Source organism: Dendropsophus ebraccatus, chromosome 2 (genome assembly GCF_027789765.1).
Source record: "Dendropsophus ebraccatus isolate aDenEbr1 chromosome 2, aDenEbr1.pat, whole genome shotgun sequence".
NCBI classification, from domain to species: domain Eukaryota; kingdom Metazoa; phylum Chordata; class Amphibia; order Anura; family Hylidae; genus Dendropsophus; species Dendropsophus ebraccatus.
This window is the reverse complement of record NC_091455.1, coordinates 198,946,840-198,973,753: the sequence shown is the minus strand read 5'-3', so window position 1 is coordinate 198,973,753 and position 26,914 is coordinate 198,946,840. Positions and strand designations below refer to the sequence as shown.

Sequence of the window (26,914 nt, the reverse complement as noted above, 5' to 3'; positions counted from 1 at the left end):
CTGTGGCTGCTGGAGAGGATGATGGCAGGGGGATGCTCAGTGTCCCTCAGTGTCCCCCTGCCATCATCCTCTCCAGCAGCCACAGCCCACACAGCTCTGGGAGTCGGGGCGTGACATCACCATTTTATCCAGGAAGTGACATCACCATGTTATTCAGGAAGTGACATCATCATTTTATCCCGGAAGTGAAGCCTTGATGCAGTAGTAAGTGCAGGGAAAAAAGCACTTTATAAGCCTTTGCCGTAATAAGTGTATATTGGTGATTTATTAAAATTTTTAATAAAAATTTTCACTTGACTTCTCCTTTAAAAGGTATGACAGTCATTTAAAGTGAAGCTGTAACCCCAGACTGCCTACCAAGTTGATAGCACCGCTGGATAGATCTAAGCATTTAATACATACCTTTGTTGTCTGTGTCTGTGCTTTCATTTCAATTAAAAAAAAAAAAAAAACTTAATTTGGGCTGTGAATGGTGTCAAAGAGGCGGATTCTGTTATTCTCTGGTCCCTAGAATTGCTACACCTCACTGTGCTGTATGCAGAGAGTACCTGGCTGATTATGCACAGGACAGGCATACAGCACAGTGAGGCGCAGCAGTGCTAAAGCCCAGGGAACAATAGGCTCCGCCTCTTTGACACCATTCACAAATAACATATTTTTTTCTAGGCAGTCAAGGGGTCACAGATTCACTTTAAAATCTTTTAGTCATTGGTTACATTAGGGTCAGTATACATAATAAAATCTGCAAGATCTTCTGGATTTTATTGTGTTTGGGCACAGTCTGACTTTTGACCTTTGTTCCCTGAAGAAAAGTGGTGCCCATGATATATCTGATGTTTGCTTATCTCCTTACTGAATTGCCAATGTATGTATTTAGTAAGTAATGTAAACTTGCATATAATAAAACGAGAGTGCCGGGATACTTATATACTTCGTGTACAGAACAACACGGAGTGCCGGCATACATACGCTGGTATGAGCATTACGGTGAGCTCATGTGTATGACCGGAAAGCTTGGTGACAGCAAATACGCATCACCATATTTAACAGTGTGTGAACAGCTCAACTCAAGCTCTTCCTGGCCCTAAATTCCTAAGGTATACATCCTGAAATGCTCTTTTTCTATGGTATAAATGCTCTTTAAGATTTGCCTTTTAAACCCAAATAACATATGTCTCTGGTGGCACCGAATGCGAGCAGCCTGAAAGCGCAGATTTTTATGCATCTGCAAGATGTCAAAATTGGATCCCGGCTGGTTATCCGCAGCATTAATGCTCAATGACAACATATGACGCCCTGTTTAACGCCAATTTATGCGCGATCTCTGTGAAAAGCCGACAGTGCCGAACGGAAGAAGGGAGGGGGGGGGAGAGGAAGGCTTTACAAAATGGTCTCTAAATTGCTGTAACATCTCGCCAATCTGCACGTTATCAGACGTCTCTGGATGAGGACTATACAGCAATAACGTCCAACCAAATATATATCTATGATAATCACATTATTCCTGACTATTGCTGAATCAGCAATTGATATCAGCTTAGCAGCAGCCCCTGAGGGCAACAGGTCGTCTCACCGCAGCCCATAGATGTCATGCTGAGTCACATTACTGTGACGATCAACAAAAGAAAGGATTTAAATATCCAGCACGCTAATTCTTCTGATGATGAATCCCATACAAAAGGATTAAAGTATCATTTTAATTTGTAATTTACTCCCTCAACCCACCAATCTAGCTCTGAGTGCTGCTATTAATCCCCGCTGAATTATATATTAACGCTGCACGTCGCTATTTTGTAGCCCATTTACCTCGGGGGTGTGTCGGGCAATTTCTCGGATTAGAGTGGCTGAGTTCTTCCTGACGTATTCGTCCGGGTCTTTCAAGCAGGTCAGGACGACGGGGAAGATTTCGGCTTCTACCACCATCTCTGCTAAATCCACAGAGTGCTTGGATATTTGGCTTAGAGCAGAGAGCACCTGTCGCTGTTACGTGGAGACAAGGATACAAATGAGGTGGCGGGACCAGTGCAATGATATACAGAGAAGACGGCACTCCGCTGGTCGGTGGTGCTCGAGGCAAGTACATACAAAAGACAGGGTAGAAATGAATACTGGCACCAAATCTAGTTGCTTATTTATTCTGATATAGGTCAAGTACGCAATGGCCTTCACCAGTTTGGCTCAAGCTAATCAAGGTCATGGTGGCCAAAATGCGTCTCACTGTGCAATAAGACACAATTGCACAATTTTCCAATATGCTTCATGGTTTTGCAGTTATTTACTAGAAATCTTTGCTGTTTGGTACAAGGGAATAAATGTGAACATACGTGATAAATACATAGGTGTGTGGCCTGATATCTGTCCTGTAAAGGCTGTAAGATGGCCTAAGCCACTCAGGACACAAGCACAGATCAGCACTCGTTTACCAAGCCTATTGCACAGATCGGTAATCGCGCGGCCGGGCCTAGATCACTAGATCAGTCGGGTGGGCTTTTGCTTTAATCAGCGGTCGGACACACATTTCCAATTATACAGAGAGATCTAAGTCAGAGTAGTGTGATCAGCCAACAAAGGAACATTTGCTCGACATCGGCTGAACGCTGGCTCTTTAAATCAGAGCAATATCATTCTGTTTCTACAGATAATCAGCTTGTGCAATAGGGCCCAAACAAGCTATACACCTGTGTATACATCACATGGCCATAACAGATTTTAACTCGCTGGAAGTAAACAATGAAAGTTTGACCATCATCAGAGATGGGGATTCTTTACTGTAACAGCAGTGAGCCTTTCCTGGAAAATATATTCTAAAGTAAATAAAAAATATAATGTTATTAGAGATGATCAAATTTTCAAAAGTTCGGTTCTGAACCACACTAACACAGCAAACCAGTTGTAAGTGTTGAGCTGTTTTAGTGTGGTTCAGCAAGTTCACTTATCAATACTTACGTGTCCGTGCTTCCCCAGTGTCCCCGCTGATCACAGCCGCCTCCACTTCCTAACTGAGAAGAGAGTGACAGCACGCTCAGCCAATCACTAGTCGCAGCGCCGTTCTGTCTTAGTCAATCAGTGATTGGCTGAGCGGGTGGTCACTCTAGTCTTGTGAGTTACAGCCCGCTCAGCCAATCAGTCAGTGATTGGCTGACCTGGCTGGAAGTGGTTGTAAACAGCAGGTGAGCGCAGACAGGTAAGCATAGGCTCTTTTTTAGTTTTCTACATGTATTAAAATGTGGGTCCGCCATCTTTACAAAGTCGCTACAAACTTTGCAAAAAGTTTGGTTCTGTAACTAACAAATACCGGTTCATGAAGTTCAGTTGGCTAATCTCTAAATATTATAAGTTATAGGTAATGGATTCATTAAGGTGGAATGCTGAGTACAGGATTTATTCTGATTTGGTGTTGGGAAGAAATTGTCCCCCTATTATGGAACAATTATCTTATGGGCATCTGTCTTAGGAGGGTTTGATGCCTTCCTGTGGACCAACATGGCTAGAATGGACCTCATTGTCTTTTTTTTCAACCTTATCCACTGTGTAACAGCAAGTACTGATCAAAAGTTTCTACCCTGTTGACTAGGTTACCAGGTTTCAAGACTGGAGACTTGTAAGATCCCTATACAGTCTTCTCTGGGGACCTAGAAAGGACCCCATGGCTGTTCTTATAGGGGTTATCCAGCACTACAAAAACATGGCCACTTTCTTCCACAGCATCACTCTTGTTTCCAGTTCAGGTGTGGTTTGCTATTAATCTTCATTCACTTCACTGGAACTAAGTTAGGAAACCTGCACCCAAACCGGAGACAAGAGCGATGCTGTCTCTGGAAGAAAGTGGCCATGTTTTTGTAGCATTGGATAACCCTTTTAATGTTAGCTAGGGCAAACTCAGGCTGCATCATTGTGTCATAGTGACACAGAATATATTGTATATTCATACAGAAGTACATTAATACATTACGAATAAAAAAGAGGTTAGTAATCCCTCAATGAATCAAACATGTAAAAAAAAAAAGTAATTAAAATTGTTAAGCATTATTTAAGTATGCATTAGACAGGAACAAAAAAATACTTATTTATTAGGTATCCACACAATTGTAATAATTCTGTTATCTGCTCTCAGAGTGAAACCTGAATAGTACAAAAATTGGCAAATATATCTTTTTTTTATTTAAAAATATATATATATATATATATATATATATATATATATATATATATATATATATATATATTATATAAACATTATAGAAAATAATAAAACTTATAAAAATGACGCAGTCTCAGAACAGGGCAAAAAAAAAAAGAAAATTTCCCGTATAAAAATAGGCCTCATAAAGCCACATGAAAAATAAAAAAAAAGTTATAGCAGAAAGGCAAATAATAAAAAAAGCAGATAACAAAAAGAATAGTTACACTGCAGAAGAAAATCCAGAAAGATTCCCTCTAAAAAATCCAAAAAGCAGCAACTCCCAGACGCCCGGGATACATGTATTGACCATCAACTACAACTTCAGAAACTTCTTCCTGAGTATTACAAGGGATAGACGGCTGCAAAATATATAAACCCAGAATGAAAGGGGAAGTGAATTCCTTTGGTGGCTTTGTGCTTGTCGCTGCGGATCGGCCAAAAGCAACTGTCCAAGGCAAACAATTCATGACAAATGAGAAAAGCAGCCACTACTGCGGGTGTAAGAGGCACCGGGAGCCCGAGAAGTGATGGAGAGACAGACGGCTCATGTGCAGGAAGGAGAGACTTCATCTGGCTAAAACACCAATCAATGTTTTCAATGCAGATGTAGTAGAGCCGATTTTGTTACACCTAGCAGAGCTACATTTGTCATTATATACAGGAACGTTAGAATTAAATGCATTTCTTTATCTATATTAGATATACACACATGCAGAAGTACCCCTGCTCCCCCTATGTTCACACACAACTGAAAAAAAAATTAAAGGCACAGTAACTATTACTACTTAAAAGTGAAATGATGAATGAAAAGAAGTACCTTGAGCTTAGCATCTGGATAGAGAATCATCTGGGCTAAATGGGCGATTGCCCCTGCGTCCACCACGGTCTGAGCCAGCTCTGGAGAATGCTTTGATAGATCACTCAGAGCTGAAGCAGCAATCCTTTTCAAAGCGACTTCTGGCTCCTGGATACACAGCACAAGGAGGGGAACAGCTCCTGCATCCACCACAGCTTGTGACAGTTCTGGAGGTCCAACAAGAGGTAATTAAGTAAGCACGGGTGACTGACCCTTGTACAAGCCATTTTTCACTATGACAGACACACCAAAGGAAGAGAGGGCAGGCAGGACTGTGCTGTCTGCAGATCTGCATTTTAAATCAGCCCTCCCAGTTCCTGCAGCCATGTGGACCAATCCCTGGCTGAAAGGAACACCGCTCAATAGTTGGAGCCCCTTCTTACAGGAGCTAGATTAGACTGCAATAGCTTGTTATTCTATTGGAAAAATAAAGTAAGCAGCTGTCAGCTGTTTAAGCCCAGACTAGTCCACACTGCTATTATATGCATGGCTGACCGCAGGAAACAAAGCACAGTCCCATCCCTGCAACACTGTGGCCGAGTTATCCGTCATATCCCAACACATTATAATTGTAGTCTCTACTAATAATATATAGTATATAGAGGGATAGATCATACCCACCAGGAGCTCCTAATACATTTTAATCACAGGGCAAATAGCATACATTATAAAATTATACATAATCATACGCAAATATATAAAAATCACCGGATGACACGGAATGAAAGGCTTGTGGCTATTCACAACAACTGGCTTGGAGAAGATATGGCAGTGATAGATATCTAGGTCCTGTTATTTGTCTGTATAACCAGCCTCCCAATCCTTTTCTTGCTGAATCTCAGGATGATATTTGCTCCTTTTGGACGAGGACATAGCGAGCGCTCTGTGTAACTTTAGGATTATTACTTATTTGTACGCTGGTTGTACCCACACTAGATTGCAGCTTATGTGGTATCTTCCATTTTAATGGACTTGTGATTTCCTACAAACGTATTAAACTTTTTATGTTTGAAAGTAAAGTGTGACAAAATCTATCATCTCCTATTTATCCGTCCATCTCATACCTAGGTCTCCAATGTCTCTTATCTCTCACCTATATCTTTACTATCCAACTATCTGTTAATTTCAGTCTACCTGATATGTTCCATCCATCTATTCTCTCCCCTATCTGTTTGTCTATATATTTATCTAATCTCTATTTCAAATATCTATCTAATATCTATGTCCTTTCTAATATCTATCTATATCCTATCTATCTATCTTATATCCATCTATCTCTATCTATCACCTATCTATCTATTGATCTATCTATCTATTTCATACCCATCTCATATCTATCGATCTATCTATCACCTATCTATTTTATACCCATCTCATATCTATCTATCTCCTATCTATCTATCTATCTATCTATCTATCTATCTATCTATCTATCTATCATCTATCTATCTATCTCCTATCTATCTATCTATCTATCTATCTATCTATCACCTATCTATCTCCTATCTATCTATTGATCTATCTATCTGTCTATCTCCTATCTATCTATCTATCTATCTATCTATCTATCTCCTATCTATTGATCTATCTATCTCCTATCTATCTCCTATCTATCTATCTATCTATCTATCTATCTATCTATTTCATACCCATCTCCTATCTATCTATCTATCTATCTATCTCCTATCTATCTATCTATCTATCTATCTATCTATCTATCTATTTCATACCCATCTCATATCTATCTATCGGTCTATCTATCAATCTCATATCCATGTCATATCTTGTGTATAAACTGCTCTCAGTTAAATACGTATTTTTCAATTTTTTTCTATAAATTTTCATCAAAACAAAGAGCTCATAAACAACCCATCACCAGCCGGGTCCCCATACACGTCCCAAGTAGAATACATAACCGCCCATAAGGTTCTAGTGTTTTCTAATTAAAATATTTACTTTGCAAATGATCTATAATACCTACAACTTCTATAAGAAGCCTTGCTGTGTTATATCAGCCCCTCCATCCAGATACAGAGACCAACGCTGTCACCCATTCCCATCAGAAAAACATCACCTTTCTTTATTTTTCTGTTTTGTTAGAATATATTTTAAAAACAAAAAAAAGAACAAATACTATAGAGCCCCCCCCCCTCCCCTCCTCAGCTCTGTGGTCTTCTTCTGCAATGGGAATAAATAACAGTATAAGTCATGTTCACAATCCTATATACATGATCCATAACAATTTCTAGTCGCCAATCTGGCATGTTTATGTATGTGTATGTCTCTCTCTGGATAAACACACATATTTACACCAACACACAAGGGACAATTGGTAAAAATGAAGATTAATCTCGCCGCAGTTCACTTTGTGTTTCCCCCCCCAGAGGATTTAACTTACAAATTGCTGTAGGGCCCGGGTGTAAAGGCTGGCCTCATTACCCCGAAGGTGAGGTAATCCGAGTCATACAAGTGACTGAACCGCAAAGAGGCTCAATAATAGGTTGTATGTCAAATGGATTGTCCATATTTAATGGTTAGTAATGGCCAAATTATCAAATTACTGGTTAAATATAACATCTGAGAAATATCAGGAGCGGGAACCCTTAAACAGCAGAGCAGACTGAGCGCCAAGAATGCAGAATGGGGGGAAGGAGGCCTAATTGCTGGGTTTTTCCAGGTTGGAGGTTTTCAGCTGCTGCGTTGTAGTCTATGAGAACGTCCATCTACTTATCACAATAGAATCCTGTAATCTAATGTTCTCCAAATCAGGTTACATAAAATATATGAACTATCATAAAATATAGAAAAACCTGTGCACACATCAACACTTAAAGGGGTTATCCGGATTAGAAAAACATGACTGCTTTCTTTCAGAAACAGGGACACTCCTGTCCTCCGTTTGGCTGTGATATTGCAGCTCAGTTCCTTTAAAGTGAATGAAGCTGAACTGTAATACCACACACAGCCTGAGGACAGGGGCGGCGCTGTTTTTGCAAGAAAAGTAGCTATATTTTTTTTAATACTCTCTCTTAAAGAGGTTTAGGAAACCATAGCTGCCATCTTCCAAAAACAGCACCACCCCTGTCCTCAGGTTGTATGTGGTATTACAAGTTGGCTCCATTCACTTACATTGAACTAACTAAAAAAAAAATACAAATGCGTATCTAATTTTAAATGAGTAAACTAAAAGGGTACTTCAGCTAAGAACTTTTTCTTTCAAATCAAATGTGTGAGTTATCCAGATTTGTTATTTACTTCTATTTAACCCCTTAAAGGGGTACTCCGTCCCGGCTGTATTTTTCAGATATGGCCGAGCAGGGGGTGTTTATGGACGGCGAAGGTCACTTACCTCCCAGGTTCCAGCGCCGGGTCCCAGATCACTGCGCCCCGTACCCCCATCCCGTGGGCGCTTCCTGGTCTGAGCTGCCGCACGAGACGTGATGTCTCCAGGCAGCTCAGCCATTCAGCGGCCACGGCGGAGTCTCCAGGCAGCTCAGACCAGGAAGCGGCCATGGGACGGGGGTACGGGGAGCCCCGATTTGGAACCGGCCACTGGAACCGGGGAGGTAAGTGATCTCCACCGTCCATAACTACCACCTCCTCGGCCATATCTGAAAAATAGGGCTGGGCCGGAGTACCCCTTTAAGGACCGGGCCAATTGTCACTTTTGCATTTTCGTTTTTTTTCTCCTCGCCTTCTAAGACCCATAACTCTTTTATTTTTTCCCCCTACAGGGCCATGTGAGGGCTTGTTTTTTTAGGAAAAGGTGTACTTTGTAATGGCATTTTTCAATCTGCCATAAAATGAATGACGGAACCCCCAAAATATCATTCATGGGGTGAATTTGGGTCAAAAAATGGGGGGGTTCCATGTTTACGTAATGCACTTTACAGTAAAACTGACATTTTTTCTTTATTCTATAGGTCCGTTTGAAGACAGCAATATGCAGGTTTTCTAGGTTTTCTAACATTTTTGAAATAGATATATTTTAAATGGCCCTATTGTGACTATTATAACACTTATTTTTTCACCTATGGGGTGTCATTTTTTGCACCATGATCTCTAGCTTTTATTAGTAACATTTTTTATTAGATTAGACGTATTGATCGCTTTTAATAAATTTTTTTTTAATACAAATTTTCCTCTGCATTTTTTTTTTACAGTTTTTTGTTCACGCCGTTCACCGTGTTGGAATAATATTGTTTTATTCTAATAGCCTGTGGAAGACTGTATCAAATGACTGAAGACCTGACTGCACGGAGGAAGGTAAAGGACCTCGGTCAGTCAGGCCATGCGAACGGGACCCCTGCAGACACGTTGCGGGGGTCCCGATCAGTAAGTGACAGGAGATGCTCCTGTCACTTACACTTAAATGCCGCAGTCACAGTGCGATCGCGGCGTTTAAGGGGTTAATGGTGGGCAGCCGCACGATCACAGCAGCCCGCCATTGAGAGTGAGGGCCTGGCTGCCGAGGACCCCGGCAGCCCAGGACCCCGGCAGGGCGTACATTTACATCCTCTTGCACCAAGGCCCAGGCTGTGGGGGGAGTAAATGTATGCCTGTGGTCGTTAAGGTGTTAAAAACCTCAAGTCTTCCCATACCTTTCAGCTGCTGTGTGTCCTGCAGGAAGTAGCGTTTTCTTTCCAGTCAGACACAGTGCTCTTTGCTGCCACCTCTGTCTGTGTCAGGAACTGTCCAGAGCAGGAGCAAATCCACATAGAAAACCTCTCCTGACTTAAGATTTTTTCAATAGAAGTAAATTACAAATCTGTATAACTTTCTGAAATCAGTTGATGTGAAAGAAAGATTTTCACGGCAGTACCCCTTTATTATGCACTCTAGGTTCTCACTCCTGTTTTTTTATTCCACCATAGCAATTCATTTAGTATTCCCCTTATTTCCTGACATCAGTCTTTCTATAGTCTAATAAATACTTGTAATAAAGAAAAGACATTGAGCAATTCTCTATGTCGAACCATAAACATTAGTGGTCAGTGGAAGCCAAGTCTCCTTCCACCATAACCTCAGATCCCCATTTGTATATACTAAATCTAGAATAATATTTCCTCTGGGTGATGACTGTAACGTAGCACAGCTATCCAGCTCTATACAGCACGCCAGCCATTATTTTGCACTGCAGACGCCTATAATAGATTAAATTATAGATAACCATAATATTGCAATAAACCACAATAATGAAGCCTGAACCGCAAGATGTGACTGACAGCCTTCAAAGCTGTGGTTTGTGTTCCTATCCTGTTTTGTAGCTCAGACGTACACTGTGTACAAGTTGTGTGCAGCACCTGCTGTGACATCCTGCCGCAGCCATCAGCAGCCCTTTAAAGTAGTCGCCTTTCAGCAGACTACATATAGAAATACAGTCATATGTTTAGACACAAACAGATCCCCCACCCTAGATCAGGAATATCACTAAAATAGCTGAGCAGATTGAGTAAGAACTTTTTACAAAACAGAGATGGCCTATCCCCCTAATGTGTATGGAGGCCTGGGAGAGATAGCTGTCGACTGAAGGAACAAAATGGCTATGGCCAGTTATTAGATGGATCCTGGATTTAACTAGGTTAAATTGCCTAGATTTCCCAGGCAAGTATCTAAAAGATATTTAAAGTGATATTGTCACCCCCCCCCCCCCTTCATATAAGTTGTTCTCTGCACCATTCTTATATTTTGGACATTTCATATCTTACCGTATAAAGGATTTTTTGGTTGTCTCTCCCCTCAAACAGTCGTACAGTGCTGTAGGGGCAGGGCTTAAATGGCCCCATATCCCACCCCTCTGTGACAGTATCTGTGCTTAGGCCCCGCCCCCTCTGGGACAGCCAGCTAAAGTAGGCGGGGATGTGGGGCAACACAGCTGTGAAGTCCCACCCATACTGCACTGTCCATTAACAATACCATGCATAGAAATCCTTTTTACGGTAAGATATGAAATGTCCAGAATATAAGCTTAACCTCTTAAGGACGGGGACAATTTCCGTTTTTGCGTTTTCGTTTTTTCCTCCTTTTTTTCAACTTTGACAGCTGCATCCGATTACTGAATTAGCGGGCACGGCAATCAGACCGTGTCCGCTAATAGCCACGGTCCCGGGCTACACGCGGCACCCGGGATCGCGGCGGTTCAGAGCGGGGTCGCCACGCGGCCCTGCTCTGAACACCTCTTGCGGACACATGATGACACGTCATGCGTCCTTAAGAGGTTAAGGGGGAACTCCGGATAAGAAAAACTTGTTTTCTATAAAAGTACATTAAAAGTTATATTATGTGTCTATACAATGTATTATCGTATCTGTGCAGTTCTGCCACACTGGTAGCTGATAGAAATCCAGGAAGTAAAAAAAAAAAAAAATGGCCTCTGTACCAATTCACATTGTCTCCTGCTCCTGCTGCTATCCCCCCCAGGAGACAAATCTTACATGCCTCTGTCTCACATTGTGTGTGTTTGCTGAACACAGGCTGATGATACAGACAGGAGGCAGGGCGTGATGTCACAGGAGGCTTGGCTGGATCCCCCAATCTCCTGAGTGATTCACCATCTCTGAATGGCCAGAAGCAGGTGCAGCACTAATTTTACTGATTGTGATGGGTGGGGGACTGTGATGATCAGCTAAGGGAAAAGCATTGCTTTCTGGGAACTGCTTAACCAGGAAGGGCAGAAACACAATACAGAACAACCCCCCCCCCCCTCCCCCCAAACAAATTGATTTTTGGTAGTTTCAAAACTGGGATAAACAGGTAAGCAATGCTATATGCTTCAGCAGAGGTTTCATTTTTTTAAGCACCAACTGGAGTTCCCCTTTAAGAATGGTGCTGAGAACTTTTCATATGGAAAGGGGGGGGACAATATCACTTTTAACCTTACAATTTAACAAACATGGAAACAGTAGTCAGATTGTTCATGCTATCAGAATGTTTAGAGAGTCAAATAAAATAAATGTAACATTAAATAGTTGAGGGAATGTGAATATTATTTAGAGGGGTCATCCAGGTTGATGGTGATGAGAGTCAAATTCATCGGCTGCCGGACATGCATCGCTATTACAAATAGTCGTTTCTTTGGCTGACCGTTGTCTTTGATCGGCCTGATTGGCCAGATTATCGCTCCGTGTAATAGGGCCCTAAGACCCTTTCACATGGGCCGATTATCAGCAAGGAACGTTACTAGAAACGCTCCCTCAGCCGATAATTGACCCATGCAGAAGTGTCAGCGATCAGCTGGTGAGTGAGAAAATGCCGACTACTTGGCTGATCGTATCTTGTAAACGAGCAGTAAAATCATCATTTACCAGCCACACATCTTCCGGTGTAAAACAGGAGACGGCCGGCCAATAGCAATGGACTTAAAAAGACGTACAAACAATACAGGGATTGTTTGTGTGGCCTGGCCACCAGATTAGTTTTGCTGTGTAAAGGCATTGCTGATCTGCACTAGTTTGTGGACGCACCCAGCCCAAGATTGATGCATCTTAAAGGTCCACCTTGAACTCAATGTGACCAGGTCATTATCCTGCCAAAAAAGGACCTAACTTTAATAAATGGGGGGGAGCTTGGTCTATACAATGTTTAGGCAGGTGGGATACCCCACACATGAACTCACTCAATTTGTTTCAATGTTATGGCTGATGTGTGTGTGTATATACAGTATATAACACTTTGAGAACTCTGATGTATTTAAAATGAGTGTCCCATGAAGCCAGTCATTACTCTCTTAGTTCAGGCACACTCGGGTGATTATTGTAATAGTTACACTGCTGTTATGAGTCATCGTGCGGTCTTAAAACTTGTAACAAAGCTGTACTAAACATTTGTCCCCACCAAGAACTTCGAGTGACACAGACTAAACATACATCATATAAAGAAGCAGTAAAAACAAAACCGCTTTCAGGGTGACAAGAAAGGCCACAAACGTCAGAAGCCGTGAATGGGTAGTGTATCCCTGTGGTGGCACTTCTAGACATAGAGATATTTCAAAGAAATTTCTTTTTTGCTTGTGGTGTATTTTTGTATCCCAATTAAATTTGTAGGATCAGTCTATAAACTATACCAAAGAAAAGAAAACATTTTTTGCCCATTTGAGTTATATTCTATCATAACTCTTATGGTAGGCCAAATTTACCTAATTTACCTATTTATGTGTTACCTTATCATTATACCTGGCACAGGGTCTATCGCGCCACTGTCCAGGGGTTGGACTTCAGAATGGTATTATACCTGGTGATACAGTCCTACTATTATCCCACTACACAACCGGGCAATTTCACCTGGCGTATCTATGAAATATAATTTAACCCCTTTTTTTATTTATTAGTATTTTCTTTGCTGTATTCAAAGAGCAATAACAAATCACAGTACATTTGATATTAATATAGCCATTTGATGGGTGTTTGTTTTTTGCAGGACCATGTCATATTTTTCTAATAAAATATTAGTTAGGTATACATAAAACTATTGACTGTAGCCCCATTTCAATCACAATTTCAGGGTATGTCAGGGCAGGTCTCTGGTTCGACAAAAAGGTGCAGCGGCATAACTATGCTCAAGGTTTGCTCATCTCTAAGTATTACCTGCTAGTGATACAGTGTAATAGACATAGAGCCATGGCTGGACTAGTTGCATCTCATAGGTCCCTGGCTGCCACAGAGCACATCATCAGGCTATGTTCCCACTACCTAAGAGACCAGCCATTCTGTGATCCGTCCGGGTCACGTACCAGCCGGTCTCTGAAAAGATCATCCCAGCTGGTACTGCAGTACCGGCCGGATGATTTTAAGCGGCGCAGAGTTCTGATGCGGGCGCATCCATGCGCACCTGCATCAGAGCTTCCCACAGCACACTATGTGCACACTGTGTGCACTGACAGGGTTTTCTGCGGCCGCTATTCAATGAATAGCGGCCACAGAAAACGGACATGTCAGTTTTCTACGACGACGCTAGGGATCCCGTCCGGAGTGTATACCATGTGTATACACTCCGGCTGGGATCCTTTTAGCCTGCAGCACTACGTAAGTTCCGTGGAAACAACGGCCGCGATTTCCACAGAACTTACGTAGTGTGAACATAGCCTCACTCTACATTCAAGTTATGTCCAATCCCAGCCATTACAGTATTTTACAGCCAGCACCTTGTGATAACACTACCAGAGCTTTGTGCCCATGGTACAGAAGTTACTCCATCCCTGGTGACAGCACAGATACAGCTTTGTGCCCATGGTACAGAAGTTACTCCATCCCTGGTGACAGCACAGATACAGCTTTGTGCCCATGGTACAGAAGTTACTCCATCCCTGGTGACAGCACAGATACAGCTTTGTGCCCATGGTACAGAAGTTACTCCATCCCTGGTGACAGCACAGATACAGCTTTGTGCCCATGGTACAGAAGTTACTCCATACCGATGTGGTGCAGAAAAGGGATTTTAAAGTGCTAGTCTTCAGTACTGTGTTCCATTCATATGAATGGAGGTTGCCTAAACCCATGCACGTGCCACCGAAGCAACATTAAGACAAATGGAGCTAATTTTTCAGCCACAAATGTGCAACCTGGGAATCTACCCTGCATGTCATATAAAGGACTTACATACTCCTCATATTCTTACCATGAATTCTAGTAAGTGTGTAACTCCTCAATTCCTGACAAGTAACACTACCGCCATAAGCCGCTTCCATCGCACCACAAATGTTCACAACAAGCTTTTCAAAGGGGGCTTTACCGAATTACATAACACAAGGATATCAGACTTCCCGCTCTTTCCCGGCGGAATCAGATTGCTAAGTGAAAAGAATATATTTTATGTGCTCATTGGAAACAACCGGATGTAACCTAAAAAGAGGCTTTGCCTACAATGGGGCCTGCAGACAGTGAATGGACTTTATCTAATGGTGATGTAATGGGCACAAAGCCCCTCTCACCATCAAAGCCTCCAAATGGCCGACCTGTACATTTTATAACTCAAAAGAGCCAATTCTATCCTTCTTTATTCCAGGTAAATGATCTAAAACGGAAACCTCCGTCAGCTGGGCTTATCCGCTGACTTACTGATGATTCAGGAAATAAAGGAGCTGTCTGAAAATACAGGAAAAGCAAGCGCATTTCACATCTGTGTCTTATATAGTGAGCTTAAAAATACACAGTGGCAAAAAAGTCAAAGACAGTCTCTTTAAAGGGGTACTCTGACTTGCAGAAACATATAGAATAGGTTCTAAAACCCCCAACAATCCATTTGATTTGTGAGTATGTCTCTCTTCTGTGTACTCCCTGGTTCAGCAGTTGCTCAGTACTACTGAAGGGGTGGGTCTAAAGAGGTGGGTTATGGCCAAAGGTTAAGGCATCACTAAAGAGGTGGGTCTAAAGAGGCTGGTTATGGCATTACATAAGGGGTGGGTCTAAAGCTCAGAGACAAGATCCAGTTAAGCCTCCTGAAACAGCAGAAAATGATGGGTTGTTTCGGGACTGGCCCCTCCTCTCAGCTAAGACTGACAGCTCCAACAGTATGGGCAATGAAGATGTCAGCTGAAAAGAAGAGTCAGGGAGAGCCCTGCATCTAACCAGAAAAGCCCACCTTCTGGACACTTGCAGCGATAGTGACTGGGGCATTAAATAGGTTTTCCAATCATGAAACCTACTTTTACCTGTCTGATCAATGAACATATATAGATAAATAAAGTTTTTACTAGCTTCCTGTGGTCTTTCACGCTTGCTGGCTGCTTTGTTGTCTTCGTTGGCCCACGTCCTGTCTAATCTACATCCTGTAATAAACTTCTTATTCTTACTGGACACAAGCCAAGAATTCTAGCAACTCTTCTCTCCATCCCATTAGTGAGTATGGTGGGCAGGGTTATAGTAATGATGTAGTGGGAGGGAGATAAGAGTTGGTTAAATTCCCAGCTAGACTGTACAACAGTTACAGGGAGTCTGCCCCTTTAGGAAACGGCAATTTGTATTCTGAAAGCTGTAAATTTTCTATTTTTTCTTCTTCTTTTTGGCCCATGTTTTGAAGGTTTATTTTTATATTTTGCTTCCTTGGCACAATAAGAATACTTATTTTTTTGGAAAGCACAATTTTCTATTTTTTGCTTTGGGGATCTGCTCCTGCCCTGAACAGTTCCTGACAGGGTCAGAGGTGGCAGCAGAGAGCACTGGAAAGACTACATTACTTCCTGCAAGGCATACAGCAACTGATCAGTACAGGAAAACTGTTTTTTTTTAATAGAAGTAATTTACAAATCTATATACCTTTCTGGCACCAGTTGATCTGAAAACCATTTTATTTTATCTCTGGAATACTCCTTCAAAATAAATCCCCACCTTCTGTGTTTATTTCCTTACAATATCTACTATATAAATTACATAGTACATACTTGACGTACCTGATATCAGTACGTTTGCCTATTTTTGCTTTCTTTTCGGACAGCTGACTAGTTTTTTAGTCTTTTTTTTTTTCTAATACTCCAGACTATGTCCTATTTTCCCCTATTTATATTTATGTATATAGCAAGCAGACGTGAAAATGAGCAAATGTGTACTTTTCATTTCTTGTCTGTGAACCAAAGCCTTTGTGCGGTTTTATTTTTTTTCCATAGAGTGAAATAATTTCCCCTTACGTTGGTCATATTAACAAGTACTTCTGCTGGCTCGGTGTTTGCTGGCACAGAGCCAGCTCCTTTAGTGGGTATGGTCGGCTCGCGCAGGTGTAGACCCTCTGGAGAGTTTCAGAATGCTGTATCACAGAAGGATATAATCACATTCAATGACCTTTGAACTGTGGCAGAGCAATTCTGAAAAGCCACAGATTACCATAAATACCCACGGCTGACTGTATGCAGCAACAGGGTTTTTTTATTTTCTGCAACTGCACAAACGAGATTAAGTGTAATCCCTCTGTTTCTTGTAAAGTTCATATCCAAGTAAACCCTCTACCCAAGAAAACCACTTCTGCAGTCCATCAACTAGGTCGGCCCAATGGATTTACAGCTTGTAGTCTTCTATTAAGATAGAAACTGAACATCTCTGCTTCCTGTAACAATACCTCCTGGGGTAATCTTCTGCGTCTGTTCGTCCTGGAGAGGGGGGGGGGGACAAAAATACTTGAAAAACTAAAATAATGGTGTAATATAGAGAAGTAATTGAGTTCTTTCTATCAGTTTTTAGTCTTGGTTTTTATTTTGTTATGGGAATTATACTGGTTGCAAATCTGCACATATCCCCTATAGTCAAGTGGGCGGTAACTTTCAGAAGATACACTTTCACATACACAAGAACATACAAATGGGTTGGGCAGTGAAAATCCATCACTCCTGACTCTTCTCCCCATCTGTTAGGAGACCACCATGCACCTTATATTGAATCAACCACAGTGGTGTATTTGGTGAACTTTATAATATAAAGTGTATGAGCACTTGTAGACACAGGGGGTGTAAAACTAAGGATCAGGATCAGGGGCACTCCAGATTGAAAAAAAAGTTTTTAAATTAACTGGTGTCTGAAAGTTAAACAGATTTTTTAAATTACTTGCATTTAAAAATCTTAAGTCTTCCAGTACTTATCAGCTGCCATATGGCCTATGGGAAGTGGTGTATTCTTTTCAGTCATAGTGCTCTCTGCTGCCACCTCTGTTCATGTCAGGAACTGACAAAAGCAGTTGCAAATCCCCATAGAAAACCTCTCTTGCTCTGCAGACTGGAAAGAATACCACTTCCTGCAGGACATTCAGCAGCTGATAAGTACTGGAAGACTTAAGATTTTTTATTAGAAGTAAATTACAAATCTCTGGCACTTTGTGGCACCAGTTGATTTGATAGAAAAAAAATGGTAAACAACTCTTTTAAAGCGACTCTGTACCCACAATCTGCCCCCCACAAACCGTTTTTACGTTTTTATAGCTGCTTTTAATCCAAGATCTGTCCTGGGGTCTGTTCGGCAGGTGATGCAGTTATTTTCCTAAAAACAACTTTTAAACTTGCAGCCCTGTGCCAAATTGGCGTGGCCTAGAGTGTCTGTGCATTAGACTTGCACCAGCCCTCCGTCCCTCCTCATCATTAGGAATGCTCCAAGCAGGTATTCTCCTATTCATCACCTGTAACAACACTGTTGGATCGTCAAGGCACGGAGAGGCGGTGCAAGCCTGGGCACCAACACTCTAGGCCAAACAAATTTGACACAGGGCTGCAGGTTTAAAAGTATTTTTTTAGGACAATAACTGCATCACCTGCCGAACGGACCTCAGGACAGATCTTGGATTAAAAGCAGCTATCTGACGGTACAAGCGGTTTGGAGGGGGCAGATTCAGCGTACAGAGTTGCTTTAAAGGGTTATCTGGGGAAAAACATCTTCAGGTTGGGATACTCACCTGTCCTGCTTCCCCTCTAATCAAACAGCCCAGTCCCATTGTCTAGTACTTCCTAGTATTGGTCAGTGGCTGAGCAAGCACCTTCCCCAGGACTCACAATCCTATTTCCCTATCACACACTGGGGCAAATTTCATAGGAGCCACTCAGTCTTTCCTTTATGACCTGTTTTCTGTGCATAGTCTGTTCCTGGCTTTGGCTTCAAAAATCTATGAGATAAATCTGTCAGTGTAAACGCACCATTAACCCCTTGAGGACTAAGCCAAAAATGACCCAGTAGACCGTGCAAATTTTCATTTTTGTGTTTTCAATTTTTCCTCCTCCCCTTCTGAGAGCTCTAACACTTTTATTTTTCTATCTACAGGGAAATGTAATGGTTTGTTTGTTACAGGAATAGTTGTACTTTGTAATGGCGTCTTTCATTCTACCATAACATGTATGATGGAACCCCAAAATTATTATTTATGAAGATATAAATTGGTGAAAATGTAAAAAAGAATGCAATATGGTAACGTTTGGGGGGTTCCTGCTTCTACGTAATGCACTATATGGTAAAAGTGACATGATGCTATTATTCTATAGGTCAGTCCGAACACAACCACAAGCAGGTTTACACAGATTTATTCATTTTTTATTTTATAATTATTAATAAAATGGGCCTATTGTGACGCTTATGACAGTTTTAGTTTTTTATCTACAGGGCTGTATGTGATGTCATTTTTTGCGCCATGATCTCTAGTTTTTATTAATACCATATTTGTGTAGCTCGGACATTTTGATCACTTTTTAATACATTTTTTTATATAGATAATGTAACAAAAAAAAAAAAAAATCGGTAATCCTGCCACTTTTTTCCCTCTTTTCGTCTACACTGTTTGCAGTTAGTGATGACGGTTGTTATATTTTAATAGATCGGACAATTACGCACACTACGTTATATTATATGTTTATTTATTTATTTTTATATGTTTTATTTATATAATAGGAAAGGGGGGTGAATTTAAACTTTTACTGGGGGAGGGGCTTTGGGGTACTTCTAAAAACATTTTTAATTTTTATTTATTTATTTATTTTTTACACATTTTAAGTCCCCCTGGGGGACTTTAACTTGCAATCATTAGATTATACACACTGATCACTGCTATGCCGATCGGTCCCGATCGGTAAGTGACAGGGACGGCCCCTGTCACTTACACTTTAATGCAGCAGCATTTCAGGGGCAATGACACGCTGCAGCCTGTCATTAGCGGTGAGGGCCCCCACTGCAGCCGACCCCCAGCTCCGCACCGGAGCGTGCTTCATAGCAAAGCACGTACCGGTACGTCCTTGGTCGCCTAGGGGTTAAAGGGGTTATCCAGCGTTACAAAAACATGGCCACTTTTTCCCCTCTCTTGTCTCCAGGTCAGGTGTGGTTTGCAATTAAGCTCCATTTACTTCAATGGAACAGTGTTTGAAACCCCACCCAATCTGGAGAGAAAAGAGGGGGGAAAAGTGGCCATGTTTTTGTAGCGCTGGATAACCCTTTTAACCTATCCAATATATTTGGGGGGGGGGGGGAGGGTAAGGCGGAGTACTCAGTAACAACAGATGCAAACACAGGGAAACATACAAACAACATCAGTATACTGGCCTTGGTCGGGTTTTGCTGTGTACCCCCCCCCCCCCCCCCCCCCCCCAAAAAAAAGGCCAAGCATGAAACATAACATACACAGTAAACCCATCTGGTCTGCGTTCTATAAACCTGACAATACATAAGAAGATTTAAGAAGCCCATGTGGTGTTATACAAGAGCGGTATGTATTATTTTTGGCTTTGTGTTTGCTCCCTTAAGTCTTTTTAACGCTGAAGTATATTGATAGTTAATGTAACCGGTCCAGTCACTTCTCGTCTATGTCAAGCGTAACCGGATGTGTTGGACTATATGTAATTCTCTATCCTTCACTTGGCTAATCCGTATTTATAACCATCTTCCCAGCTTTAGGCTCTGATGAAGAACATGCATACAGGTCTGGCTGTGCAGACACCATTATTATATTAACTAGCGGCCGCCTGGTCTGGTGTGAATCATTATGTAGCTATAGAAACAGTTTACAAGCAACTAAATCTCCATTCTACAGGCAATACCCTTACTGGATGCATACCTGCGTTATGGCGGGCCACGTAGCCAAGAGCCCAGGCCGCAGCTTCCTTTACCCCAGGGTCAAAGTCTTCTAGGCAGACGACCAGGGCGTCCACGGCTCCGCAATCCACTACTGCCTGAGCTAACTGGGGGGAATGCTTGGCAACTGCTCGGAGCACGAAGGCCGCAGCTTTCTTATAGAATCGCTGTTGGGAGGAAGACAAATAAATATGATTACATAAGATACATAGTGCTCCGGGCAAGCGTCAGCCCTTTGTTTGCCAGGCTGCACTTGGATTTTTCTGTATTACAAATAAATTGAAGAAATTACGGCAAAATACTTATTTTTATTACAGTTTTATTTACAGTGCTGATGGAGTCTACTCAATTTTCTATAATGTTTCTATAATATTTAAAGGGGTACTCTGGAGAAAAAAATCTTTTAAATAGGTTATACAGTTTTGTAAAAAAAAAAAAAAAATATTTAAAAAATCTCCAGTCTTCCAGTACTTATCAGCTGCTGTATGTGTTGTATCTTTTCCAGTCAAACACAATGCTCTCTGCTGCCACCTCTCACCATGTCAGGAACTGTCCAGAGCAGGAAATCCCCACAGAAAACCTCTCCTGCTCTGGACAGTTCCTGACATGGACAGAGGTGGCAGCAGAGAGCACTGTGTCAGACTGGAAAGAATACATCACTTCCTGCAGGACATACAGCAGCTGATAAGTACTGGAAGACTTTAGGTTTTAAAATAGAAGTAAACTTTCTGGCACCTGTTGATTTAAAAACATTTTTTATTTGGAGTACCCCTTAGTAGGGGTTGTCTGACAAAACAGACAACAATGTATGTTATCCAGGCCCCAACCCAGATGCGCAGCTTGTTTTTTGTTGGACAACACCACAACTCAACTGGTGCCAGAAAGTTATACAGATTTGTATATGTCTATTTTTTATTTTTTTAAATGAAGCCTTCCCATATCTATCAGCTATTGTATTCAAGTAGATCATTCCAAACACACAGTGCTCTCTGCTGCCACCTCTGTCCATGTCAGGAACTTTTCAGAGCAGAAGAGGTTTGCTGTGGAGATTTCCGCCTGCTCTGGACAGTTCCTGACATGGACAGAGGTGGCAGAATTGAGCACCATATTGGACTGGATACAACTCCATTTTCTCCAGGGTATACCACAGCTTATAAGTACTGGAATGCTTGATTTTTATTTTTTATTTTTTTAATTAGAGGTCATTTACAAATTTGTATATTATCGGATCATATATAAAAATTTTCGCCTATGCTATCGAGTCCTGCAAAATTAATGTAAATTTTTGAAAAATGGATGAGACATAGTTACTACTTGATTGTGTCAGTCCAATAAAGTCTATGGGCTCATAGGGAGTATGCTGTAGTATATGCTGGCATCCTCCTTTGACAGGTTGCCGTTGTATACTGCGGGCATAGTGCGAAAACATGATAGGAAGATAGCCTTAAAGGGGTTATCCTCCGCTACAAAAACATGGCCACTTTTGCACCACTCTTGTCTCCAGATTGGGTGGGGTTTCAAACTCAGTTCCATTGAAGTAAATGAAGCTTAATTGCAAACCGCACCTAAACTAGAGACAAGAGTGGTGCAAAAGTGGCCATGTTTTTGTAGCGGAGGATAACCCCTTTAAAAGTTTCCACCAAGAACAGCAATCTATATTCTAGTTAGTTAGTGTACTAAAGCCCCATGTTAGTAAATCCCTTTTTCTTCAAAGGGTCCCCAAAGGATCAGCTGATCACATGGTGTCCCTCTGTTAGACGCAACACTGATCAGCTGTAACTGAAGAAGGAACCCAGCAGCAACTGTTCAATATTCTCTGCAGCGCCACCACAGGGAAAATGAAGTAATACACAGTTCTCATTGAAATCAATGGTCTCTCTGTGTAATGCATGGATGTGCCAGGTCCTCCAACGCAAAGAGACTGTCTAACTGCTCTCTGCTTTGGCTAAGAGATGAGAGTCCTAAACAGGAGCCCCCCTCTATTAAAAAGGTGAGATCTTGGTATGTCAACAAGGACTATATGTCAATATCTCATATTGGATGCTCCACAAACATTGTTTTTGGCCTCGGTAGCGGCAGGTTTCCTAAACTGACCACCCTGGGCCGTATACAACGTCCAGACAGAACGGTCGTAATTCAGCTGATCAAACAACAAATAATCTTTGCATCCGTGCTTAACCCCTTACTACCCAAGCCAGCTCGGTCTGTAGCAACACGCTACATTTTTTTATTTCCGCCTTTCAGCAATAACTTTTTTTTTATGCTTTTTATTGATGTGGCTGTATAAGTCCTTGCCAATAAATAATACATAGTATTTGCTTTATAGATGCTGTTTGTGGGTATGTACACATTACAGAGTCATTTATGTTATTTTATTTTTGGCACAGAGATGGGGGGGGGGGGTGACTTTGACATGTTTCTTACTAACTAACCAATTTTTAGGGTTATTACAGTCATGTGACCATGTATAGGTTGTCTGAAGTTTTTTTTTTTTTTTTTTACAGATATACATTTTTATTACACTCCCTTAAGGGGTTCTTATTTTATTCTTTTACTTTATCCAATCATAACATATGAAGACTTGGCTGCACTGTTACTCCTTAGTTCCCAATCACATGATTAGGAAAGGTGACCTGATGGAAGAAGCAAGCGTCCTTTGTCTGTGCCATCATGACATTTGATCACTCCTGACTGCGTCAATGTGAAGGTTAAACAGATAGTATAGAAGGCTTCTCTGATGCCAACCATTATGGCAGAAGCTCGGCTGTCACCAAGACAGCCAAACCCCATTCCCTGGCAGCATGGGATCACCAGACAGTGCCACTTAAAGGAGCTCTCCACTTTGGGCAACCTTAACTTGCTAGAAGGATCCCTTGACAATTGGCTGAAATTTATGAGAAATTGATAATCTGTAATTTTTGAGAAAACATAGCAGTAAGGGCTAAAGTTCCCTGCAGCACCACAAGAGGTGGCATAAAGCATTGCACGATGCCCATTCATATCAATGAGCTGTCTGTGTAACACAGGGCAGGTCCCCCAGAGCTGGGGGTGCTCATCGTAACAATTCTCTTCTCAACCTAAGAGACAAGGATTCCGATGTGAAAAATATCTTCCTAAAGGGGTACTCCTCAAAGAATAATTGTTATTACATATGTGTAAATTATTACTATCTAAAAATACCAAGTCTTCCAGTACTTATCAGCTGCTGTATGTCCTGCAGGAAGTGGTGTATTTTTTCCAGTCTGACACAGTGCTCTCTGTTGCCACCTCTGTCCATGTCAGGAACTGTCCAGAGCAGGAGAGGGTTTTCTATGGGGATTTGCTACTGCTCTGGACAGTTCCTGACATGGACAGAGGTGGCAGCAGAGAGCGCTGTGTCAGACTGGAAAGAATACAGCACTTTCCACAGGACATACAGAAGCCGATAAGTACTGGAAAACCAGACATTTTAAAGGGGTTGGCCACTTTATAGTAAAATTGTTGAGTATACAGTATTAGTAACTGTACTCATTGTATATACTGACATCAGACTCCCCTCCTCCAGGCTGGGCTGTCCTGCTCTGTGGTAAGTCTGTCTATAAAATGGCCAACATGAAGGAGCATGTGACCATGCCCCACCCCAATGTCCACCACTGAGTCTGTATATGCCTATGAAGGACAGTGGGAGCGGGGCATGGTCACATGCTCCTCCATGTCAGCCATCTTATGGACAGACTCACCACAGAGCAGGACAGCCCAGTCTAGAGGAGGGACGTCCGATTTTAGCTCTATGTGGTACACAGGGAACTGCTGTCAGTATATACAGTGAGTACACTTACTAATACTGTACACTGAACTATTTTACAATGGTAAACAAAAGTAAATGATAAATTTGCATAACTTTCTGACACCAGTTCATATTGGTGATCATGAAAGGATTCCTTTTACTAATTATTTTCATAGCTGTAAACACTGCGCTCTGCAAAAAATATTGTCCAATATTTTCTAAAATCTGGATGACCACTCGACATGTAAATGCAAATAATATTATAATAATGTTATAATTGTCCCTGGTCATCGCTTCCTACACGGGGGAAAAAATTCAATGTAATAATTTTTTATTTTTTTTTTTATTTCCTGTGTCGGTACATTTGGTATAATGGTTGGTTAACCTGACCAAACAGGATAAAACCACAAGCTGCTCATGAAGAGATTTGTGTCCGGAGAGTAATCTACTTTAGCAGCGACGCAGGCCCGAGCCGGGCAATTATGGAGTCCGGCGCTCACATGTAATGTAATGATTCCTACTAAATGTTATTAGTCAGATACTAAAGAAAATATTCCAGCATCTAAGTACACACGCTGTCCCTGCTAGGAACACTATTTGTCTACTGATCTTTAGTCTTTAGAGAACGTTCTGTGATTTTTTATTTTTTTTTCCCGGCTGCTCTCTCCACTTCCACCAAATGATTATACAAGTTCATGTTTCATCTGAATTGCTTCTTTGTCTCAGCATCCAAAACACTTGGAGCAAGGAATAAAACAAGGCTGATCTTGTTACAATGCAGATATGTTAACTGTCTGAGTTCACATATTCAATATTTTCTGCTTCCAATGTTAATTGCTGAGCCAGCGTTCCCCACAGCTAAGCCGCTTTGCACGTTTTAATGCCCCCTTTTGTGTGGATGGTGATAATTACAACAGTTTCTATTGAGGTTAAAACAAGTAATTTAACTAGAACGTTTCTAATTTGACAATGGGTTCGCGCTGTGTACATACTGTAGATTTTAAAGGGCCCAGAAACACTATTTGTTAGGGCCATTTTACATTTAAAGGGGTAGTGCACCCAAAAAATAATTCGTTTAAATCAACTGGTGCCAGAAAGTGCCAAAGATTTGTAATTTACTTCTATAAAAAAAAAAAAAAAAAAAGAAGTCTTCCAGTATTTATCAGCTGCTGTATGTATCCTGCAGGAAGTGGTATTCTTTCAAGACTGGAGAGTAGGGTAGGTTTTCTATTGGGATTTGCTACTGATTTGGACAGTTCCTGACATGGTCAGAGTGAAAAGAAAACACAACTTTCTGCAGGACATACAGCAGCTGATAAGTACTGGAAGACAAGATTTTTTTTTTACTAACAGTAAATCACAAATCTATGGCACCAGTTGATTTGAAAGAAAAAAAAAACATTTTGGTGAACAACCCCTTTAAAGATTTCTCGAGATCGGCACTTGTTTTCAGTGCCTTTACGCAGTCCAACGGCCGGGCCACACAAATGATCCTTTGTATCGATTGTGCAGCCATAGAAATGGACAGCACACATATGCATATATCCAAATCACACAAGTGCATACTTGCTTTCTGCACTGCTGTGTGATCCAGCATCCCACTCTCCACCTCTCCGGTCCTGCTCTCCAGCCACTGGCTGCATCTTCAGGCCGTCGTCTTGCCCTGCTGTCAACTATTATGGAGGAGGCAGTGTCTGTAGCTGGACAGGAGAGCAAAAATGTGCTATTCCAGATGACATAGCAGCGCAAAAAGTAAGTACGCACTGCATGTGTGATCTGGAAACTGACAGCACAAATTATATATATATATATATATATATATATATATATATATATATATATGAATGATATGTGCTGTCCGTTTCCCTTTCGCTGTCAACTGCTGATACTTCATTACAGCAGGTGATCACATCTTTGGATTGTACCAGTATATGGTAGATAAAAAATATATATATATTACTCACAATACAAGAAAGATTTAGAACCCTTCCCCCCCCCCTAATATATTAACATACACCCACAGGAGGAGTGAATAACAATAAGTATCTAATCACAATCCTTTATGGTGCGTTTACACAGACAGATTTATCTGACAGATCTTTGAAGCCAAAACCAGGAACAGACTATAAACAGGGATCAGGTCATAAAGGAAAGACTGGGATCTATCCTCTTTTCAAATCCATTCCTGGCTTTGGCTTCCAAAATCTGTCAGATAAATCTTTTTGTGTAAACGCACCCTAAGTCCTGGTAATGGGTGGGATATATAATGCAAGTGAACAGTCACTTGTTGAAGTTGACTTGTTGGAATAAGGAAAAATTTACAAATGTAAGGCCAGGATAACGGCCAGATTGAGGCTGTCTGCTCAGCCTGTCAACAGTTATAGTGGGGTCTCGTCCTGGCCGCTGACAGGCTGAGCGGAACACACATGTCAAACCCGGGTCCCGGCTCAGACCAGGAAGTGGACGGTGATCAGAGTGTCGGTATGCGGCCACCAGCGCTGGAACGGGGAGGTGAGAGCATGTGATTTTTTTACCCTCCCCCTCCCAGCACTTGTTAAAAAAAAATTATTATTATTTTCCAGACTTCTCCT

The 26,914-nt window shown here is 41.5% G+C and overlaps 1 protein-coding gene across 1 annotated transcript in view; it reads right to left on the bottom strand.

Annotated features, from left to right (window-relative positions):
- The window catches only part of SPAG6 (sperm associated antigen 6), a 103,845-nt gene that overhangs the window by 37,043 nt on the left and 39,888 nt on the right, over window positions 1-26,914 (bottom strand). The window contains exons 4-6 of the mRNA XM_069959053.1: window positions 20,541-20,724; window positions 5,001-5,206; window positions 1,807-1,980 (exon numbers count right to left, since the gene is read on the bottom strand). Coding sequence (XP_069815154.1) covers window positions 1,807-1,980; window positions 5,001-5,206; window positions 20,541-20,724 — 564 coding nt within the window. The remainder of the gene's footprint in view (window positions 1-1,806; window positions 1,981-5,000; window positions 5,207-20,540; window positions 20,725-26,914) is intronic.